General features: G+C 36.2%; 1 protein-coding gene across 4 annotated transcripts in view; it reads right to left on the reverse strand.

Annotated features, from left to right (window-relative positions):
• The window catches only part of LOC150110187 (puratrophin-1-like), an 877,727-nt gene that overhangs the window by 394,012 nt on the left and 463,040 nt on the right, over positions 1-20,675 (reverse strand). For all 4 annotated transcript variants that reach the window (XM_090398282.1, XM_090398290.1, XM_090398300.1 and 1 more), the window contains one exon: positions 11,828-11,887. In XM_090398282.1, the coding sequence (XP_090254408.1) occupies positions 11,828-11,887 (60 nt within the window). The remainder of the gene's footprint in view (positions 1-11,827; positions 11,888-20,675) is intronic.

Genomic DNA, 20,675 nt, shown 5'->3' on the forward strand with positions numbered 1-20,675 from the left:
TGGATGGACAGCATAAAAGAACTTACCAACTTGAACTTACAAGAAAGGACAAGAGGTCAAGTGGAATAGAGAGCCTTTGTTCACAGGATCACCAAGAGTCGAAAACGACTGGATGGCACATAAGATGAGGAGCTAAAACTGTACTCATATTATTAAACTATTGCACTTATAACAATAACCAAACGACTCTGTTCTTTCTTCCAAGGTTACACGGTGGTTCAGTATTCACTGTGTAGAATTTAGGGAGACAAACTACATATCATCCTAATCTCAACAAGAATGATGGATTAATAATTCCAAGAATCTAGAAGACCCCTATAACATCCAGAACATGATGGCAGAAACCCCAACATAAGAAAACATTATAATAACAGGACTGTAGAGATGCATTTCAAGTAGTTCCATTGTATTTTTTTTTTTTGAATCACTGGTGTATCATTGATTATATTTAGTATGTATACTTTTTATTTACTTTAATTATTTTTTTTTCAGAGGTCAGGCTGGTGTAAACGATTGACAAAGCAGATAGATTCGTTTTACTTTTGTGTAGCCTCATATAGCTTGTGTCATATGTATGTTTTCCTGACGATGACCTTGACACAGAGGCCGAAACGTCGAGTATTATTTTCTTAATTCTAAGTAAAGTAATTGCTCTAACATACGTGTTTTTGTTTCCAGAAATTTTACACAGTGGATTCTGTAATTTGTTTTAATATGCAACTAATTCAAACGAACAAGGAAGAGTGAAAAGTTTAGAATATTAGAATACTGAACTGTTGCACGTTCTAAAATCGATATAAAATGCTTAGAACATCAGCCCCTCCCCACTTCCCTTCTATCGTATTCCGTCTCAAATAAGGGGAAAAGTCCAAGCCACTCGATGGAATCCATCCATCCATTACTTACGCTCTTCATTGCCTCAAGATTTACGCTTATGCCACGTGATTCCCGATCTCGTCGGGTCGACTAAGACCCTGACCTTCTACAGCGTCATTCCGTCTACAGGCGGTTGAGGCTGCCGAGATGAAACGTGAGGTTAAATCTCCCTGACCGTCGCAAAAACACCATTCATTTGGCGCTGGAACTACAAACTACGGAGAATTATGATGGGAAACTTTGCCTTTCCCCTTCTCATCATCTTCTAGATAGCTTTGAAAACCTCTTCGTTCGGTTCCTTAACGGTTTTTCATAGGCCAAGCACGCACAAGAAGGAAGGACTGTCTTTTCTTTTCTTTTTTTTTTTTTAATTTCCATTATTATTATTCATTTCCTACAACTCAAACGGGTTTGCTACATGAAACGTCAAAACATCCACAAAATAAGATGTAATTTTATACGAGCAAACACAAGGATGGATTCTTTTCCTACTTCCTTGATGCGCGAAGGAAAAGATGGTTTAAGAAAACCTACAGAGAGAGAGAGATTACTGGTTTTGTGAAATGTGTTACTCATACTTTAGCATTATCATCACCCTCTCAACTGCGAAACTAAACTGTTCTACAGATAAGTTGTGATGTGATATTGCTTCATTTATTTAACTGGGAATAATTCCAATTAATTGGAGCTTTATTGATTAAAAAACTAGAGTTATCACAAAACCATCTAAAAATTAGAAATACCACGAATTCAATAAATATTTCAAGTTCGTAAATGCATTTTTTCTATTTATCTTTACCAAATTTCTTATTTTCTTTTACGAAGCTAAATGTCTAAGACACTTTTCATTCGATTTATTTTGATAAAAGCATTAAATTGTATTTCTTCTGCAACCCAGACTATCAACTGCATGTGTTATCGACGGTTTTGTCTGTTCTGGGAAGGAACAATCCTGTCGCTTCCATCTAAGACAAACAAAACTTGGTCATAAATTCTAGTCTTGATTGGAAAAGTGTAGGAAAAAAAAAAGTTCCTTATAGTCAGGCCTGATCCTTCCAGTCCCTTTATGCGTGTTTTCTGGACTGTATACTATTAGAACCGAATTCTAGCATGAAATTTATTTCATTTTCTTGATTTACTTAAAATACACAACTCTTCTAATGGGAACAGACATTAGCAGTAAAACCAGCATGGTTCTTAAATTAAAACTTTCTGAAGTTAATTTACTGCCATATTTTCAGCGGTGCCTTTACGTAGTGAAATCGAAATCATGTAATGTGGCAAGTATTCAAGATTTTTACATCGTCCCCCCCCCCCCCGGAGGAAAATCAAGTTCAAAACGGTTGCCAGGCAAGAGGAACTGCTCCAAAAAGCACCAATGAAAGGAGAATACACGCACAGAGATGATATCTTTTAAGTTGTGCAACACTAAGAAGCACGTGTCAAGGTCCAAAACGCATGATTTCTATGCCACACCGCTAGTATTTTATACGTTCAGGATTTCGCAGGATTTCAAATAGAATATATTAACTCTTGAGTATTGTAGCGCTGTTATTTAGAATGTCAGTTGCGTTTTCATTTATGAAGCAAATGAGTTAAACTTAATGGCTATATATTTAAGTCATTTACTGAACACATAATTCGCTAGGGTTATTATTTGGAGTATCTCTTCTTTTGATGCGAAAGAGTCTGCGGAATCTAAGAAGGCATAGTGGCAATGGCATTTAATAACAACAACAATTATTATTTTACTTTATTGACTAGAATGTATTACCAAGGCGACTACAATACTTGGTCCCTTTCCCTTAAAACTGGGCCTGAACCCAGGTGTTTTTTGATGACAGATTTTGCTTTAAAATGTCGGAAATTATACATCTTTCTTGCGTTTCTAGCATGGCAGCACAAAGGTAGAAATATATATAAATTTTAGAATGTATTCAGCCTGTTATCTAATAAGAATAGCTGGCTTCACGAAGATACCCGAATTGAATTATCAAGCTGCACCAAACAACACAATGCTGATTTTTCTCAACACCTACTTAGACAACATTTCTTTAATGAGCTCGAGAGCTATTTGTATCAGTTGCTTAGTTGTTCCTAACCGCAAATCATTTACATAAACTTTAGATGAAAATAAATACATATTCACCTCATCCTACAATGGTAAAAGAGTATGTAAAGAAATGCTGGTTCAAAATTTGGCTAACAACTTCTGTTTTATTTTATTTATTTATTATTTTTTTTTTTACCAAGGAATTAGGAATTTTATTCCAACTATAAACTAAAAAAAAAGTAAATATATACAATGAAATGTCCAAGGATTGGAACGTTGCAATCGGTTAGCTGTGCTTACCCTTCAATTTTGTGTCCATTCTTCATATATGTAGAATGTTAAGTTATCACTAAAGACGTACCGCAGAGATTTAAATAAACCCAAGACCCTTCCGTGCACGAGCAACATCAAAGACACTGTACGTAAGCTAAACTGCTTACAGCAACGCGTCTATCACTAAGAATGCATGAACATACATTCTCAATTTCAAAGATGTGATGTAGCCGCTTCGAGTATGGCCAAGTTAATAGCATATTAACAAAGTTCTTGGTATTTCTGTTGGGTGTGTATCGGAACAGAACAATAGACTAACATCAGGTCACTACAGTATACGTCTCTGTTATAGATTTGCCGTAACAAATTACATCTTCAAGACAATTGTTCCTTCCGCATTAATTCATGACTACATACAGTTATCGCGTATGCAACTGCCTTAATCAAAACAACTGAATGCAGTCCGTCCATTCTTCGTAGAAAAGACTGCTGTTGACAGTACAGACTGAAAGAACTGACCGCGGAGCTACACGGATCTGAATTTCTCGATGTTTAAGAATGAAATACAACTTAGAATTCTCTGAAGAGAATTCAAAGTTGTATTTCATATTCATATTGATGGAATATGTTATCACATATTCCATCAATATGAACATGTTTAAAGCACGAATGTTTAAGGGAGGGGGGAGGGAGAGGATAAACATACAATGTGCTATTAAGATGTCACTTAAGAATTATTGATGCAAGCTTTCATAGCCGGAGGGAACGATTAAAATCATCGAGGCCCAATGGTAACTCCACTTCGTGCATTAAATGTATCACTAGTGCAGCTAAAAATATTTTTTTTACTCTTCATATAAAGCGGTAAACCTGTTTAATAGTTTTTACATGATGTCTTAAACATCAAAATCGGTTCATCCATTCCAGGTTATTTCATATGGTCAAAACGGACAAACATGAAAAACTAACAATAATAACAACATAGCTCTCTGCTTATGCAGAATCCTTAATCTTATACTTAAAATTACAGAATTCCGATAACAATCCCACTGAAAATATATGTAATGTTATGAATTTGAATAATTTTAGCAATCGCCTACCGTATGTTTGCTCTTCGAATCTTCCAGACAGTAAAACGCATTCTTAAATAAACTCTTGGGATGTTCAAAAGGGACGCAATTGACTTCAGCTTATTAAACTTCAATCGTTAAAAACGGAATCTCATTCAAACATTAAAAGCCGCTTTTTATCTTCCGTGTACATTGTCAGCGTTCAGACAGAACCGCCTTCACTCCATAAATAGACCACGACTGAGATTATCATTGTAGTTTTGTACCGTACCTGCTGATGCAATTCCTGTCGCGCGCCTGCACTTATTACCCCCCCCCCCCCCCAACTTCCTTACTACTCCACTTTAGGATTACTTTTGCGAGATGAACAAAGCAATAAATGGCCGTAGTTACGAATGATTAATCTCGATGAATGTAATTTCACCTGTGGCTTCCCCACTCTCTGTCATCGCTTCCATTATAGGATGTCTCTGGAATGTATAACGAACATATGCGAATGCCAGTAGCCGATATGTCACATGAACAATAAAAGCAACAATACAAATCCAATCCCATCTAGTTCGTATCTCCTCTGCATAAAAAGGGATCTACCAACACCGAAGATTTCTTACTTAGAAAAGAGAAGTTAATTGACTAACGTAAGCATATTCTGACAACGGATTCAGTCCCTCCCATCACGCTAACAAGGTCAGTGGGAGAGTTAATGCTCCGATGAAAGAAGAGATTCAGCAATTACTTATTACAATGTCACCAGGGGAGCTGACCTCTTAAGTAGAACAATTTCATTTTTTTTTTTTCCCGCTTTTATGCTTGTGTTAACATTAGTTCCCCGACCGACCTCACTACGTGGGTGTGTGAACTATGAACTAGTTGAAAGGAAAACAATTTATTTTCAAAAAAGGAAATCGATCAGAAGGGCGGCAATCGTCTGGTTTTGCCTTCCGTTGTTTTTAGTTTTACTTTGGCTTTTCGACAATTTCGCTCTTGCCTCATGTTTTTGTAAAGTGAACAATGAACCTTAGGCAAATGTTCAATCCCAGTAGAGATATTTGAATGGGAAGTCGCAAAAAAATGTTTAAAAAACTTCCCACTCAACAATAGGAATCACTGAATTAACCTATTTTTGAATGCTAAACAATTTGCAGACTTCATTGATCGAGTCCTCCATAACTCAGTTGGTTTAGACGAGCCTTTTAGTTGGAAAGACACCGGTTCGAATCCCGTCTGTGACTTGAACTTTTATCGGATGTTTTCAATCAAATAATCAAATGTGATTTAGCTAGTCTCATACGGGGGGGGGGGGGAGTTTTCTCCAGGAAACTTGGGTTTTTCGTCCCTTAAAGTAGGCAAATCAGCCAGAAGAACACGTGCAATATACAGATATAGGACACAATCAGAATAAGGATTAACCACCCCCATTAAGTTTGATTTGGTTTCGAATGCCTGCCTGTAAAGTGCGGGTCTACACGTGAGTCAGTAGACCCGCACTTTATCCTGATGTGTAAATCAGGAGGATTGATCAAGTAATTAGCGTATATGCTCTCCAACCACAACTGTAATCTGAATCCCACTATGCCATGAATGCTTGTGAGAATCTTTTAATGGTATTCGAGACTGTATGATGCTCGTTGTCCAATGTAAGAGCACCCTACTTCCTGAAGGCTTGAATTGGCTTGTGTGTGTGGGGGGGGGGGGGGGAAAGCACAGTTTGGACTCTAGAATAGGCTTACTGAATTGTTTACCCGTTAGCCTAACTAGCCGCGTTTCACAATTTTCACCGGTGGGATTGGCATGAATATTTTAAGAGAAATTTCCGGATCTAAAAGATTGTAGCTGGAGACTGAACTTCAATTAAGAGGGGAAAAAAAAAGACTGAAAATGACGTGGATGCTAGTTAGTTAATGACCATCTCTTCGAAAGTATAGAAATGACGAGTTGATTGACCTTGTTACTGTTACAAGGATAGCGAGCTACAAAAATACTTTTGAAATTGCCGTATCTATTATTAATAACGGACCCGCTGAAATTGTGTTAACGCTGTCATACCACTGACAAGGTGCTGGCTAAATAGTATTTGTTTTTGAAGCCAATTTCAGTGAAGAGAGAGAGAGAGCGCGCACTAACATTTCCCTCTTACTGTACAATCAACGACAACAGCAGCAGATATTGGAATTAAGACGTCCAGTTATTAAATAATAAGCACATGTCACGTGTACTCAACGACTTAGAGGATAATGCACTACTACAAATTAAAAACAGCCATAACAGACGCTTGTGATACGAATTTTAAACTCAAGGGCGGACTACACGCGTGTTATTTTCATTCTAGATATTTAAGTACGCATTCTTGTTTCTCGTGAACCTTGGATAAATCTCGCAGAAGAACTGTGATTGGAATCGTCGTGACGATGATGAGATATTTGTCCTCGGCCTAGTGAACCCCAGTGGCACGTAAGCACTATTTCAATTTGGAAAGGAAGTCTGTGGAGTTTACATATCAGACAACAGGTTGACTAGGTGAACGCAGCCTGGCGGGCCTAATCTTCTTAGCATTTAAAACAGGATATGTAAATATATGTATTTTTTAAACTACATACTCTTATAAAGAGGAAATTACTGCTGTTGATGGATAGAAAGTGAGTTTAATGGATGCCTTGTTTATTTTCCCGATATACGAAATATTTTTCAGGCTTTTTTTTTTTTTTTTCAATTGACTCTGAGTTAACTATGTCGTAGGGGGGAAAGGCATCAAGTTGTATAGTGATTGTGAAATCGCCATACAGCTTACTTACGCGCTCGTATATTTAATCTACTTGTCAAAAAAATTCAAGAACAGATTAGTACTTATTCACACACACACAAATTGAAAATTTCTCTGTTGTATATGCAATCAATTTTTTTCCTATAACAATCTCGTTCACTAGAAAGGCTAGAAAACTATTGCCTATTTGTACCACGAGTATCAGGCAGATAAAACAGAAACCCTACACGACCTTTTAGCATCTTTCCACTTTTAAAATTCCACAAGAATTTAAGAATGCTGACGACAGCAGGATGATTCTTAAGATGACTACTTATTTTGATCCATCTATTCTTCCTGTCAGGGAAAAAAAAAAAAAATGTTGGAATTTCAATAATAAGACTTGCTCAAAATTGGAAAAGCGAAATGGTTAATATTCAGTCCTTTACGTGGAGACAATTTATTTAAATAAAGCAAAGAATTGCTTACCTGATGCCTAATGAACAAAGACAAGTCAAGCAGAACTTTTAAATGAAAACTTTGAGCAAGTGTAAGAGTAAGTAGGTAACCAATTTATAGCTTTGAACAATTGCCTCGAACTTTAAGTTTCTGACCTGCTTACAAGAGACCAGAGGACTACAGAATGCTCCTAAATAGTCAAGTCGTATAAATTAACACAAACAACCGGTGACAATCTCATTCAGGGCAACACATGTCCGATGCGGAAGATGCTTTAATCTTACGAGTGTATCAATGGAATTCAGTCGACCAAACACTAGCGTCACTTGTCCGCCCACAACTAACGCATCCATCTTTAAGTTATCAAATAAGGGCGATCACTCGGAGATCCCATGCGGACATCGTCGCAAAAAAAAGGAGTGAAGTTAATGAAGTTGCATGTATCTGAAAACACGTCATAAAAGATATTTCCTTATATGACCAACAAGGTATCAATTTATCGCACAGTAAAGATATGGAGAATATTAGAGCCGTATTCTTCTGAAGTTATCTACCGGTGTTTCAAAACGATCTCGTGTAAACGACCTTTTTTGGAGAAGACGCCATCTGGTGGGACGAAGGAAGAGATTAACAACCACTAACACCACCACCATCACTGATTGATATACCAGAAGACCATAATTCATCTTAACAAGCCAACTATTCTTACAACTTGTTTTTTAAATAAAGAAAAAAAAAACGTCATCTAGTAAACAGCTATTGCCGAAAGGGTGCGTTGATTTCCTTTTAGTTCCAGTCACCCTATTACCGACATTGTTACGAGTGTTGCTTTTATCTCGAAGGCTCTTTATTCAGCGCCAAGCACTTCGACTTTCTTCAGAAAGCACGTACGCAAACTCACGCACTCGCGCCTAGTCCTCTACTACAACCGTATCATTCCATCTAAGACCATCCTTCCAATACAACTTCCTTTCCTTATCATTCCAATTCCTTTTGGGATCCCATTACGAGTCCCAAGCGCCGTTCCATTGAAGGGGGCTCTTTTAAAAACTCGAGCACTTTATCTCCGTCTTACCGAAGCCTAGTTAGGATGGGTGAATGGAACGTGGTCAGTAGCCTTTGTTCTTAAATTGGGCCCTTACTTCCTGGAAAGTACATTAAACCATGCCAATTGACTTCATTGTGACTCCTATTACGAGTCATGATAAGGATGATTTACTCATTCGCGGTTTTTATAACCACATACTGCAATTAACTTGTACTGGAAAGATGCTTCCCCGATTATCATCTGATTAACCCTAAACGGGTCATTCTGGTACATTCTCGGTGGTCTTAAGAGGTTAATTAGAGAGAGGGAGAGCAAATGAAAACAAAAGATGATGTTCACAAGGAGAAAAAAAAAGGTTTTAATGCTCTTTAAATGTTCAATTTCTATGCTCCTTAAAGAGTTGCTAAAGAAATTTATTTAGGAGGAAAAAAACAACAACCTGTTATTTATGACAGTTTTTTTTTTCTTTTTGCTTTCTTCTCAGTAGAGTAAAACTATAAAAACAACTGCCGATGCGAGGAGCATCACATAATCCCGAAATCACTACTTTCCTATAAACGGCAATAGGTCATGAACGGCTGAGAGATGTTCGATGAGATAATTGCTAGCGAAGTGTTCTAGTCGTGAGATAACCAATATAAAAACTCCAATATTCCACAACTATTTTCTAAGCTACTAGTCACTCCAAATTAGATGTTTTGTGGATTATATCTTTCGCAATTTAAGCTGTCTGTAGTCATAGAAATACTAACCTTAGAAAAGGCAATTACAATGCAAAGAATAAGCGATGTTATACGTTAAATTACCATAAGATGGATGCTACATTGTACTGACACCAAAATACAATAGGAAAAAAATTGTCTGTGCTATAGCAACTATGTGCATTTTTTTTTTATTTTATTCATAAAACAGCGGACAAATATATGTAAAAGCATTTGATTTTGTTAAGTGATCACGCATACCTATTGTTGAAAGGGAGAAAAAACATGGATAATTGCTTTAGTGTAGTATACGGTATTACACAGTAAAGCATACAAATGCCAAACAATAGAAGACAAACGAAATTGGCGCAAAAGTAGGTATAACAGCATGCATTAGCAGTTAACATATAAAACCGGATACTCTAAGCCAGGAGTCGACATGCAGCCCATAAAAGGTTGACCATACTTACATGGCATGTGGCCTGTATATTGAATTATTTAAATAATACATTTTATAATATGAATAATAAATTAAAAATAATTTGATACCGATACTTCGTGATATGGGTGCAACTTTGCGCGAGTCAACCATGTGAGTCATCATGAGTGGGGATAACAAATGCGACTTCAGCCGACGACAACCGAGATTTTGTCGCACTTTTGCAGTCGCGTTCCCTGATCCGTCTTTTAATATAATTCAATAACATCAACTATTATTTTCAGATATATAGTTGTTTAAAATAATTTCAAAAATATGTTCAAGAAAATGTAAAATTGCAGATGAAAGAAGAAGGTTTAATGATGCTCTTATGTAGACATAAGTGTTGATGCTATGAAAGAATATAATATCAGACGTCAGTACGAGAATCAACATGAAAGCCAATACAAGGATTTCAACTGTGAAGCTTGAAAAAAATCAAATTAATAAATTACAAGCTTCTTTGATTGCTCAGCAAAACATATTCAAGATGCAAAGTATTCATAATGAATCTGTTGTTCGTGCTAGGCTTGCGGCCCGATTATTAAAAATAAAAGTTGAATGTGGCCCGTGAGTCTGAAAAGATTGCCGACCCCTGCTCTAAGCGGTATCTAGATATGGAGAAACAAATTAGAAGAGAGAAACATTATCAGGACTTCTAAGCGTTTTCATTTTGGGGGATTATCTCCAAAAAAATTTACCTTAAAAACAAATTACTTCGTAACAAAATGCTATTATTCTTTGATGGAGGAGAAGTGTTATAACCAAGTACTCAGTATAAAAGCTTATTTCAGATCTGATGAGGTGTTTTTTTTTTTTTTTTTTTTAAATAAAAACGTGTTATTAGGACGCTCTTTATGAAGAATATTGTCCAATTACAGTAGGTAATGGATAAGGTTATTACATTATTCGCTCGAGAAAAAAAAATAACTGCCACAAATATTCAATCTGATTTAAATCAAGCAACTGATTGGCTAAAAAACATTAAAAACGAATAAACAATTGCCATTGCCATAAAAGGATTATAGTGACCAAAACCAAAGCATTAGGATTTCGATTTCTAATACTATACTTGATGGCTCCACAGATTTGTGCTATCTTCTCCATATCCTGATTCTTCCACCAGCCTGTATAACTGTAATTTGAATTCATTGCATCATGTGACTCTTCTGATTTAAAAGCGATCGATTTCAGTGTTACAATATCCATTATGGGTGGCTTTTTTATTTTCTGATGCACAGAAGTGCTGCAATAACTAAACAACACTACTACTCACAATCCAATCCAATTATGTACCAAAAATATTTTTCTGGATAGCTATTTCGTTGTCTACAGACCATTTCTTCCTGGTAAATAGCTGCTGACCACTGTTCATAAGCACCCATCTTCTGATTCATCTTATGCTGTTTGCACATTATCCCACAATCGTCTGTTTCTCAGAATCATAACCTGTTCAATCAGAGTTATCGATTGGTCTTTTCAAAATAGCTCGTACAATATTGTTCCATGTTAATCTAACAGCTATTAAATGCTAAGATAACCATGCTTTAATGTCGGGGAACATTCGGATTATTCGGGGAAAATTTGGATAAATTAATGCAATTTCGATGAAGGGAAGGAAAACTATGGTAAGTTTGGTCTCAATTTTGTTGAATGTAGATGCACAATTCAAAGTTAGAAAGTATCCAAAAGATACTGTCCAACTTTGAATGTGCCACGACATTAAACATATTATCCAAGGCAGTTTGGACAGCTAATAAAGTGATCACTGAATTTGAGCGATGACAATATTGCTCAACTAAAGGAAATCAAACGCACGAAAGGTAGTAAACATATCGTTTGTGTATACCTGGATAGAATAACGGGTTATATAATGCGGAAACATTTCTCTTGAGACAAAATAGGAAACTGCTTTAAGTCATTTTACATCTTCAGTGAGTAAGATGTGATCATAAGGTGCGATACAATTCATCTATTACCTAAAAAATCATAAACATTATGCTCATAGTGGAATTCAACCCAACAGTTTTTTTTAGAGCGCGCAGACGCCGTTCTAGGCCTTGACAAAGAGGAAGCAAGCAAAATAAATAAGGTAAAGGGAGAATAAAACAATTTGGCGTCATGCTTACCGATGGAATTGCTTCACTTTCCCCACAACTGGAATCCGAAGATTGGCTTGATCTCCGAAACTGCAAAGAATAATAATTAAAAAAAATTAATGGATAAATTAATGCAATTTTGATGAATGAAAGCAAAACCATGAAGTTTAGTATCAGTTTTGTTAAATAAACAATTTATAGCACTTCCATACGCTACTAAAATAGAAAAGAGCTGACAGCAGACAAAAATTCTCCATTTTTGGAGTTAACACTTCACGGAATAGATTAATCATCTTACATATGAACGAACAGTCGGATGTTAAATGTATAAAGGATTCTGAAGGCTTCATGCTATTCTAGGATTATAGTATCATCGCGCGCGCACACACACTGAAAGAGAATTTGATCATGCATCAAAAACACCGTAGGAGAATTGGTGATGCTAACAGTTAAACCACGAAACGGTCAGTCAGTCATCCAAGTGGTGGAAAGGGATAATGCATAACGGTTCTGTTACTAAACAAAAATACGGCGTTCAAATATGCTAGAAGGATGCATGAGATCAATGAACATACAGAAAACGACAGAAGGACATTCAAGTCGACTGGATATAGGCCCAGCATACTGCACCATCTTATCCAACCAGTATATTGCTATTGGTTGTAATGTAACTTTGTCTGTCAACTGCATCTATTCTCTGGACGTTTTTAAGACATGAAAAACTTTTTTTTTTCCCCTCCTCGGAGGGAAACTCTGCCATCCCGTATGTAGATTGGCATGGTTTTGAGAGTTTTAAAGATTTTCGCGTCCTAGGCGAGATTCGAACTCAGGAGTTTCCAACTAAAGAGTAACGTCATTAACGACTTTAGTCGTTAATTCTCATTAGAGAATTAAATAAAGGTTTTCAATCCATGGTAACTGAAGAGAGAAGCTTGAAGCGGAATTTACAATCGATGGAATTCTGCGATGAAAGCGGCTATATTCATTATCAACATTATCAACCTTAGCCGAAACGAAAAAGTTATGGTATATTAGTTTGACTTCCTCTTCCAATTTTATAATGAAAATCAAAGGTGGTTTCTTCAATTATCGATACGAGGATCTATTCACATAACTCAGTGAGCTTGTTTATCCGCATTTACCGTGTATTCTGATATCATGCTAATACAATATACGTTCATTTGGTATGATTCGAAATAATTTATTAAAATGTATATATATTTAAAATGAGGAATGTGAACCACCATTGAGTTGGGTTGTTTATGAGTCAGCTCAGATCTTAAGGTTAGCATAATGTTCTATCAGCTGCTTGCTGAATGGGTCATTTGTTCACGCAAACTCCTTGCTATGAGACCGACTGAGTTTCGATTAAATATAGTCTTCGCTTATCTTAAGATAAATAAATAATATCTGTCGGTATAAAAGATTAAGATGTCCATAAGAAAGAAAATACCGCGCCGTTAGCCTAGTGGCTTTGCGCTTCGCAACCATATGCCTGAGGAAGGAGTGTCCTAGATTCAATTCCCGTCGACGATGCGAGGAGCTTAAGGATCTTCCTCAGCCATAGCCAAGTTAGCCGGTCTTGGGAGTGGATAGCAGAGTTCCCCCCACAGTTTATCCTGGGGTTTTTCACACACCGGGGCGTAGGGCTGACCACCTTATCCTGTGAACGGTTTGAGGTCCGATGATTAATAAATCCTCGACACCGGAAGGTAAAAGAGGGTAAAAAGGAAGATGAGATAAGTAAGAAATATTATAAGAAATTTTACAGCACTTGAGAAAGTGCAAGTAAATGCATTGAAAGGAACGACGGTTAATAATTTGAAAGAAACAGTTGTTCTAATTACGTCTTCTCTTTAGTGTTAGGTACTAACCTAACAGTCAGAAAAGTAACTTGGTTTTATATAAATCTAATTAATGCTATGATAGAGTGGATAATTCCATCTCCATAAGTTTATAGGAGAAAACACCAAATCGATTGTCTGACTGGTCATCAAGATGAGACCTGATGACTCATCCTCATCTGAAAAAGCTCGTATGTTTCTAGCTTGCTAGACGGGATTCGAACCGATCTTTCCAATCAAAGGATGTTGTCGTTTACAGACAACAACGGAGATGCTAAAAATAATTATTCGCTACGAAACAGAAGACCGCTTCTTTCTTTAGCAAATGTCTGCAGTGCGAGAAAAAGGGGGGGGGGGATTTCCTTTCTTCCAAAACTGCACGTGTAAAAAAAAAATAAAAATCCAGAATGACCACCACATGACTCTACCTATGTTTAATGCAAAGTTCTTTCCCTAGATGTGAATACCGTGCTGGTCATTCATCGTTCTTTCAAAGTGTAGCTTGCATTATTTCCCAATAACATCATGCGAAGTGCGACTACGTTATGTCCTCTGCGACTTCTATTCTATTCAAAAATAGATTCCAAAGAATAGCGAGCGTGAATTAAGTTCATTTTCATACTAGAAATAAAACTGTCATATAAAAATAATGTTCACATTTTCTTTCGGACAGGAATCGATGAGTTGACCTCAAACATCTCAGTGGCTTTTTCCACGTTTAAAAGGAATCTGTTGTGTTGAACACCGTTTTGTTCATGGACAACGGCAATTCTTTTCCACGATCAAAAATGCATGAATATGTGTCGGATCATGAATCTCTTTCCATGGAAGAGTTTCATCATATTCTGAGGACAAGAAATATTTATATCAACATCATTAAAAAAAAAAAAAAAAAAAACCGTATACCTGCGGAATTCGAAATACTCCTGTAAATGTCCTTTTTTTTTGAATTACATCACAAATTAAAAAATTAAGTAAATCATATTAATAAATATTAAAAACATCATAAATGTTTCTCATTACTTCTCACTACCCCACCCCCTTAGGGTCTAGATCCGCCACTGCGGTGTTTACGAATCAAGTCAATCTAGATCAATAATTCCCTTTTCATGAACATGAAGTATGGCAAATTATGGAGCAAGAAGATCACTGATTGCAAAAATCAAGCTGCTGACAATCCCATAAGTAAGCATCTCCAGCTCATCCTCTCAACTTGAAATTAAAAGGGATTTACCAATTTCTTACTATATAAAGACTTGAAAAGCTTTAACCTAATCTTTTGCCCACGCATATTTTATACTGACAAGATAAGCATCGATGTCTAGCCAGCCCAAAAGCTGTATGAACTCCATAAGAATTTGAATAGCAGTCTTAATTTGATAGTTCACACAGTATCACAACATATCTTATCGTGCAGAAGAGTTGAGATTAGTAGGAAAAACAGAATAAAAACAAAGTGCAAAAGTATTTTTTAAAATAAAAATACAAGTGTATGAAATACCGAATTATTGTGAATATACTATTTTTAAACGATAAATAAAAATTATTTTAAAAAAATAAACGACTGCTGCTTTTGTATGCTAATGAACACATCACAGTAATATGTAATAAAATATTGCGCATGCCAGATACGCAAATAAAACCGATACTCAATCTGTATGAGCTCAAACTGAAAAAAAAAAAAAATAATAATAATAATAAGACTTAAAAATATTATAACAATGCTTTTAACGAATTTGTGTTGGTTAAATACACATTATTTTATAAACGAAATTGCAAAAATGCATATAAATAGGTTTCGACAAGGAAAGAAATTAGCATAAACTTTATTTCGTCACCCAGATTCCAATAGTCAGGATGTGAAACTTTTCCTGTTCAACTACAGTTTACATTGCATTCATTTCCCTTAAAAGACAGACAGCTGCAAGAAAATGGAGCGCTGTTGTAACAAATATTGCAAAATATTCAATTAAAAGGCAACTTCTCTCTTATAACTGCTCTTCACTTCCTCCACGCTCATTGGACGGAAAACAATCATTTACACTCCATCAGAAATATAACTGTACTTAAGTTGTACTGCTGTACTGTGTTTCTGCCTTCTCTTTATGAAAATAGTATCTCAAACCCACGCTTTGTTATTAAGTATTTCATCTTCAAAAGACCAACGATTGGATACAATTGATATCACATTCACAACGGTGTTTATTATTCCTTCACAGGTATAAAAGGAGGAGTAGATTCCCTTCCCCATACAAAAAAGACAAAGCAAGACTAAAGCACTGTATAACATTCAAGAGTTAAGAATAACAAATAATCATAACATTTCTTCGCGACTCGAAACTTTACAATAAAAAAAAAAAAAATCACAAATCTTCTCATATCTTTAAATTGTCCACATTTTTTTTTTAACTTCAAACAAATTACATAAAGATGATGGCATTATTTGAATATTGTTTTATCCAAAAGGTACTTCATATCTCCACTTATAAAATAATAAAAACAACGCTTCTAAGGTAGGCACATAAAGCTTTGTAAATCTGTTGTCCTTCTTGTAATAACTTGGTCTGCTGTCTTACAGCATCTATAAATAGCAAACCTAACTCAAGCAGCTGACAACTCGGAGGTTGTTATGGGTTCATAGACATAAAAGACATCACGTGTGTAGGCGCTGCACCCTCCTGCCGACTACCTATATTTTCTCTCATTCTTTAAAGCCCGCATGCCTTCAAAAAGTGCACCAACCTTTTCTCCTTTGTGGCGGACTATCTGTACTAATAAGATGCTTGCTTGGACGCCGTGTAAAGAAACCCAAAAAGAAACGAGACTTGGACACAAAACAAAAAGTCTGTGGGTACAACAATGCAGCCATATGTTGCAGTTGGCTGCGTGTTATGTTTTTCTTTTTCCTTTCTCCCCCCCCCCACCTCTTCGCACAGACACACAGAGTGAGTGAGACAGAGAGAAAGAGAGGGAGGAAGTACTGTAGTTTGTTTCTTGTCTGTATCAAGATTTAGGTTATTAGTTCTATTTGAGCAACGCTTCATTTCTGACGGTTGCTTAAGTTAATTTTAGGGCTATTTATAGAGACCCCCCACTTCTATCATCAAACAAATATCGACCTGACTATTCTTCGTGGAAACGGGAAAGTATATTCATAGGGATTTTTTTTTTTGGTTTGTTTTCTTTTCTCTAATTTGAAATTTGTATGCAACATCACCCGAACAGAAGCAAGATAAAAGTTTACTCCCCAAGATTCATCTACGAAGAATGCTAAATTAGCAAAATTGCTTTTTTGAATAATTTATTACGGCATTTATCGCAATATGGAAATGTACTTTAGAGAAATGGTTAATAACCAAGCTAAAGTCTAGAGGGCGATAAATTTCTTGAATGTTCAGAAGGGTAAAAGAAACCATGATAAGGTGTGCCGAACATTAATAAAACAAATTGTAGGGTGGATATATGCTAAAGTGATAGCCCACCCATGCACTTCCGCATTAAGTTCTTTTAACTGCAATATAATATGCATAAAACTCTAGAAACCACGATAAAGAATAACCAATGGAAGAGATGAATGAGAAAAAAACAAAAATAACTCCAACAAACGGCTTCGTCATAGAGGTCTCTGCAAGATTACTAAACCAAATCACAGCATTCAAACAAAATTAGGCTTAGTGACCTGTTTCATTATCTTTCCATCCCATCTGCTTCGAATCCTATTTCATTCATCTTGTACTTCTTTACTGCTCTAGATCTTCGAACTTCCAATTATACTTCTGGCTCATTATTAATAATTCCTTCCTGATCGACTACCCTAACCACTGCAAAACTGTTCCTTGGCGGGTCATTTCTGATAGCTCTCCATTCTTGTTGTAGACATTTTTCTCTGTGGGAAGCCAATCTGAACACATCTCCCTCCCACTGAGAGGTACTTGACGGTTTCCGATGTCATTACATCCACACGGAAAATAGACAGATCAGACTTTCCGTGTAGTTATAGAAATGAATGTATATTTGCCATAATCTCCAACATTGCCGACCAAGAAAAAAAGATTTCTCTTGGTTGGCAATGTGAAGGAGTATTTGTGTGCTTATTTTTTGCCGACAGCTTTCATTATGAACTAAAAGCCGGTTAAAAGGAATCATTACAATCTCACCAGGTGAAAAAGCAAAAATAGACAGGCCACCACACGAAGTCCTTAGGAACACTTCCTGAAGAGTCTTAGGGCTATGAGAATATCACGTGTTTCAGATACAACATGGCAGATATAAGTCCATTTATAACGCATGCATTAATTACAGCAGCTCATAACCAGTGCTGATAAAACTAAAGAGTCGTATGTCTCTAAACTCACCCAAGTACCGATTTATTTCCAGATAAGACTTGGAGTTGTTCCAGTAAACAAAAGAGCAGCGATATCTAACAGCTTCCTGACACGTCATTAATTTTGCGATGGCGTTCAGAAGAGTTACATACACCCTCTGACAAATGCACATTTGGAGATCTATGAGGGAACGCTTTCGCTGTGTTCTACTTTGTAACGTGATTGAGTTCAGCTAGAAGGGTGGTGAAGAATGAGTTCCAGTAATTTGTAATTGAGTTCACTTTTTTTTTTTTTTTAATGCTGTAGGCCAGATAACAGGAACGCTTTCATACGTGACAGGATAATGCACCCTGTGGGGACACAACGAAAGGGGGGGAGGCAAATCAATATTCCTTCTCTTAGAAGATAGAATTGATAAAAATAAATTATCTTACCATCTTAAAATGGATGACTGTTCTATAGAAAGCGGCTACATTTGAGATTATCAACACTGATTAGTAGTAATCGAGTGAGTATTCGTAGCTCAGTCGGTTTAGACGACGCCATTTGGTCGGAAAGACCGGGTTCGATTCCAGTCCATGACGTGAGGTACCTTTATCTGGTCTCATTCTAAAGATGTTAGCAGAAGAGGGTTTTTTCACCTGGAAACACGGATTTTTTGTCCCTCAAAACAGGCCCGTGAACGCACGAATTTACAGTCATAAATACATATCTAATCCCTCAATAGGAGGGCTCAACCAGTCCTAAGGGACAGATGAGGAACGGGAGGGGGAACCCATACAAATAAACAGATAAAAGTAGTGATCACAAAATGCTACCAGAAGTTCAATATTTATGTTAAAAAAGCTCGTATTATGAAATAAACCTTATAACATATTGAAATTAAAGATATGGTGGTTCCGGCCTTATTTTGTAACCAAAATCGAAAATTACGAAAGTTTACCACAGAGAAGCCTTCGGTATCGAAGCTGCATTGCTTTTCACTACTTTGAACAATTAGTTATGCCAAATTGAAGCCTTACTGTTCGGTTTTAATAATTTATTTAATTAAGCACCTACCGAGAGTTCATTTATGATTAATTTAACTTTCTGACATAGGATCGTTAGTGTTTTTGCTCTGCCGTTTGACAAGAACCAACAGTACGAAACAGCTGTAGTGCCAGTGGAACCTAATTTAAGCACACTTATTTTAAAAGACGAACATAGGCTCTTGGGCAGAGAAAATCAAGGCAACTCTGATGCCAAATGTTATATCCTCATAAGCTGTGTTGGCAAATTTTCGAAACTTTAAACTTTCTCTTTATGTTTGGCTATAAAATATGGTTGGATCTATAATATGCTGCAGGTTATATTATTATGCATAATATCTTGCTTATGTCAAACAGAAGCCTTTCGGCTCTATACTTTTCAATTTTTTTATTATTATTAAAGAGCGGAAAGGCTTTTTATAGAAGTTACTGTTTTAATTTATAGACAAACTACGTTATTAAATAATGGTACATTAGATAATATTTATGGGATCCAGTATTTCTTGACTAAAGACACTCGTTTCCCGGTGCTCTTTTTATCAATTATGTGATATTTCCAAGGCGTCCAAGAACTCATCGTGGGAGGGCACTCCATTAATGTTAAGCTTTATCTACTGATAAAGCTTAATATTTGTCTATCCCAATGTGCGTGTTTTGATTTTAACGATTTTGATTCAACAGTTATTGAAATAGGATCCCCTTGTTCCAAATATATTTTACATTTTGATGTCCTGTATTGCTTTACCTGCGTCTACCTATGGAAACATAAAATGTTATTAATTTTACAATTCGATTTACAAATAGTAAACTCTAGAAAAAGAATTTGGGTTGGGTTTATTATTTAGTTGGAAAAAAGGAATCCAAAAAGGTTCATGTTTTTCCTACTGAGATTTAATATTATAAATTTCTATAAAGAAAAAAAGTAGCAAAATGGTTGACTTTTGCAAAGAAAAAAATTTTAACTCCTTAAGAGTGAATTTCATAGTCCAGCGTGAAGATCACCCTGCTTATTTAGAGGCCTCAGGTGGGTTGAAGAAGTTTTACATTTGGTCTGTAGAGCAGGGTTTCCAAGTTATCTCATCTCACGCGTAGCCCACCCATGGTACTAAATGCACAAGCGTTTTACAACCATTTGTGGGTGGGATTCACATTCAAAAACCAGAGGAGATAATGAACGTAATACTTTTGATTCACTGGACTTAATAAGCATAATTTCATCAAAATTAATTAATGAATATTTTAAAATAATCACTATAATAAATTCTAAAAAGTGCCTGCCATTACCAGAAGTAGACGATACCAGAAGAACTGGAATCGTACTTTCTGTACACCATTTTTTTTTTTTTTTTTCAAAAGTCAGATAAATTTAGAACTATTCTCAAAGTGCTCGTTTGGAATGGTCTATCTTGTTAGTGTTTGGGCGCGTGTGTTTTGAGAGGGGGGATTGAGAGAAAGCTCAAATCTCCTTTAAAAAAAATCCTTCTTTCACTGATTTCGCTGCTGCTTGGAATGAGCCACAGCATGCTTTGAATCCCCCCCCCCACCTCACCCCGTGACCTAGATATTTCCGTTCCCTCTAAAACATCTCCCGTTGCAGTTAGCTTTAGGCAAATTTTAGTTACGTTATGTCCTATTATTTCAAACCGAAGGACATTTCAAAATTACACCTAAGGTTAGAAGG

This window comes from Typopeltis vanoorti, chromosome 1, assembly GCF_054136105.1.
Source record: "Typopeltis vanoorti isolate ZY-2024b chromosome 1, IOZ_Tvanoo_1.0, whole genome shotgun sequence".
Taxonomy (NCBI): Eukaryota; Metazoa; Arthropoda; class Arachnida; order Uropygi; family Thelyphonidae; genus Typopeltis; species Typopeltis vanoorti.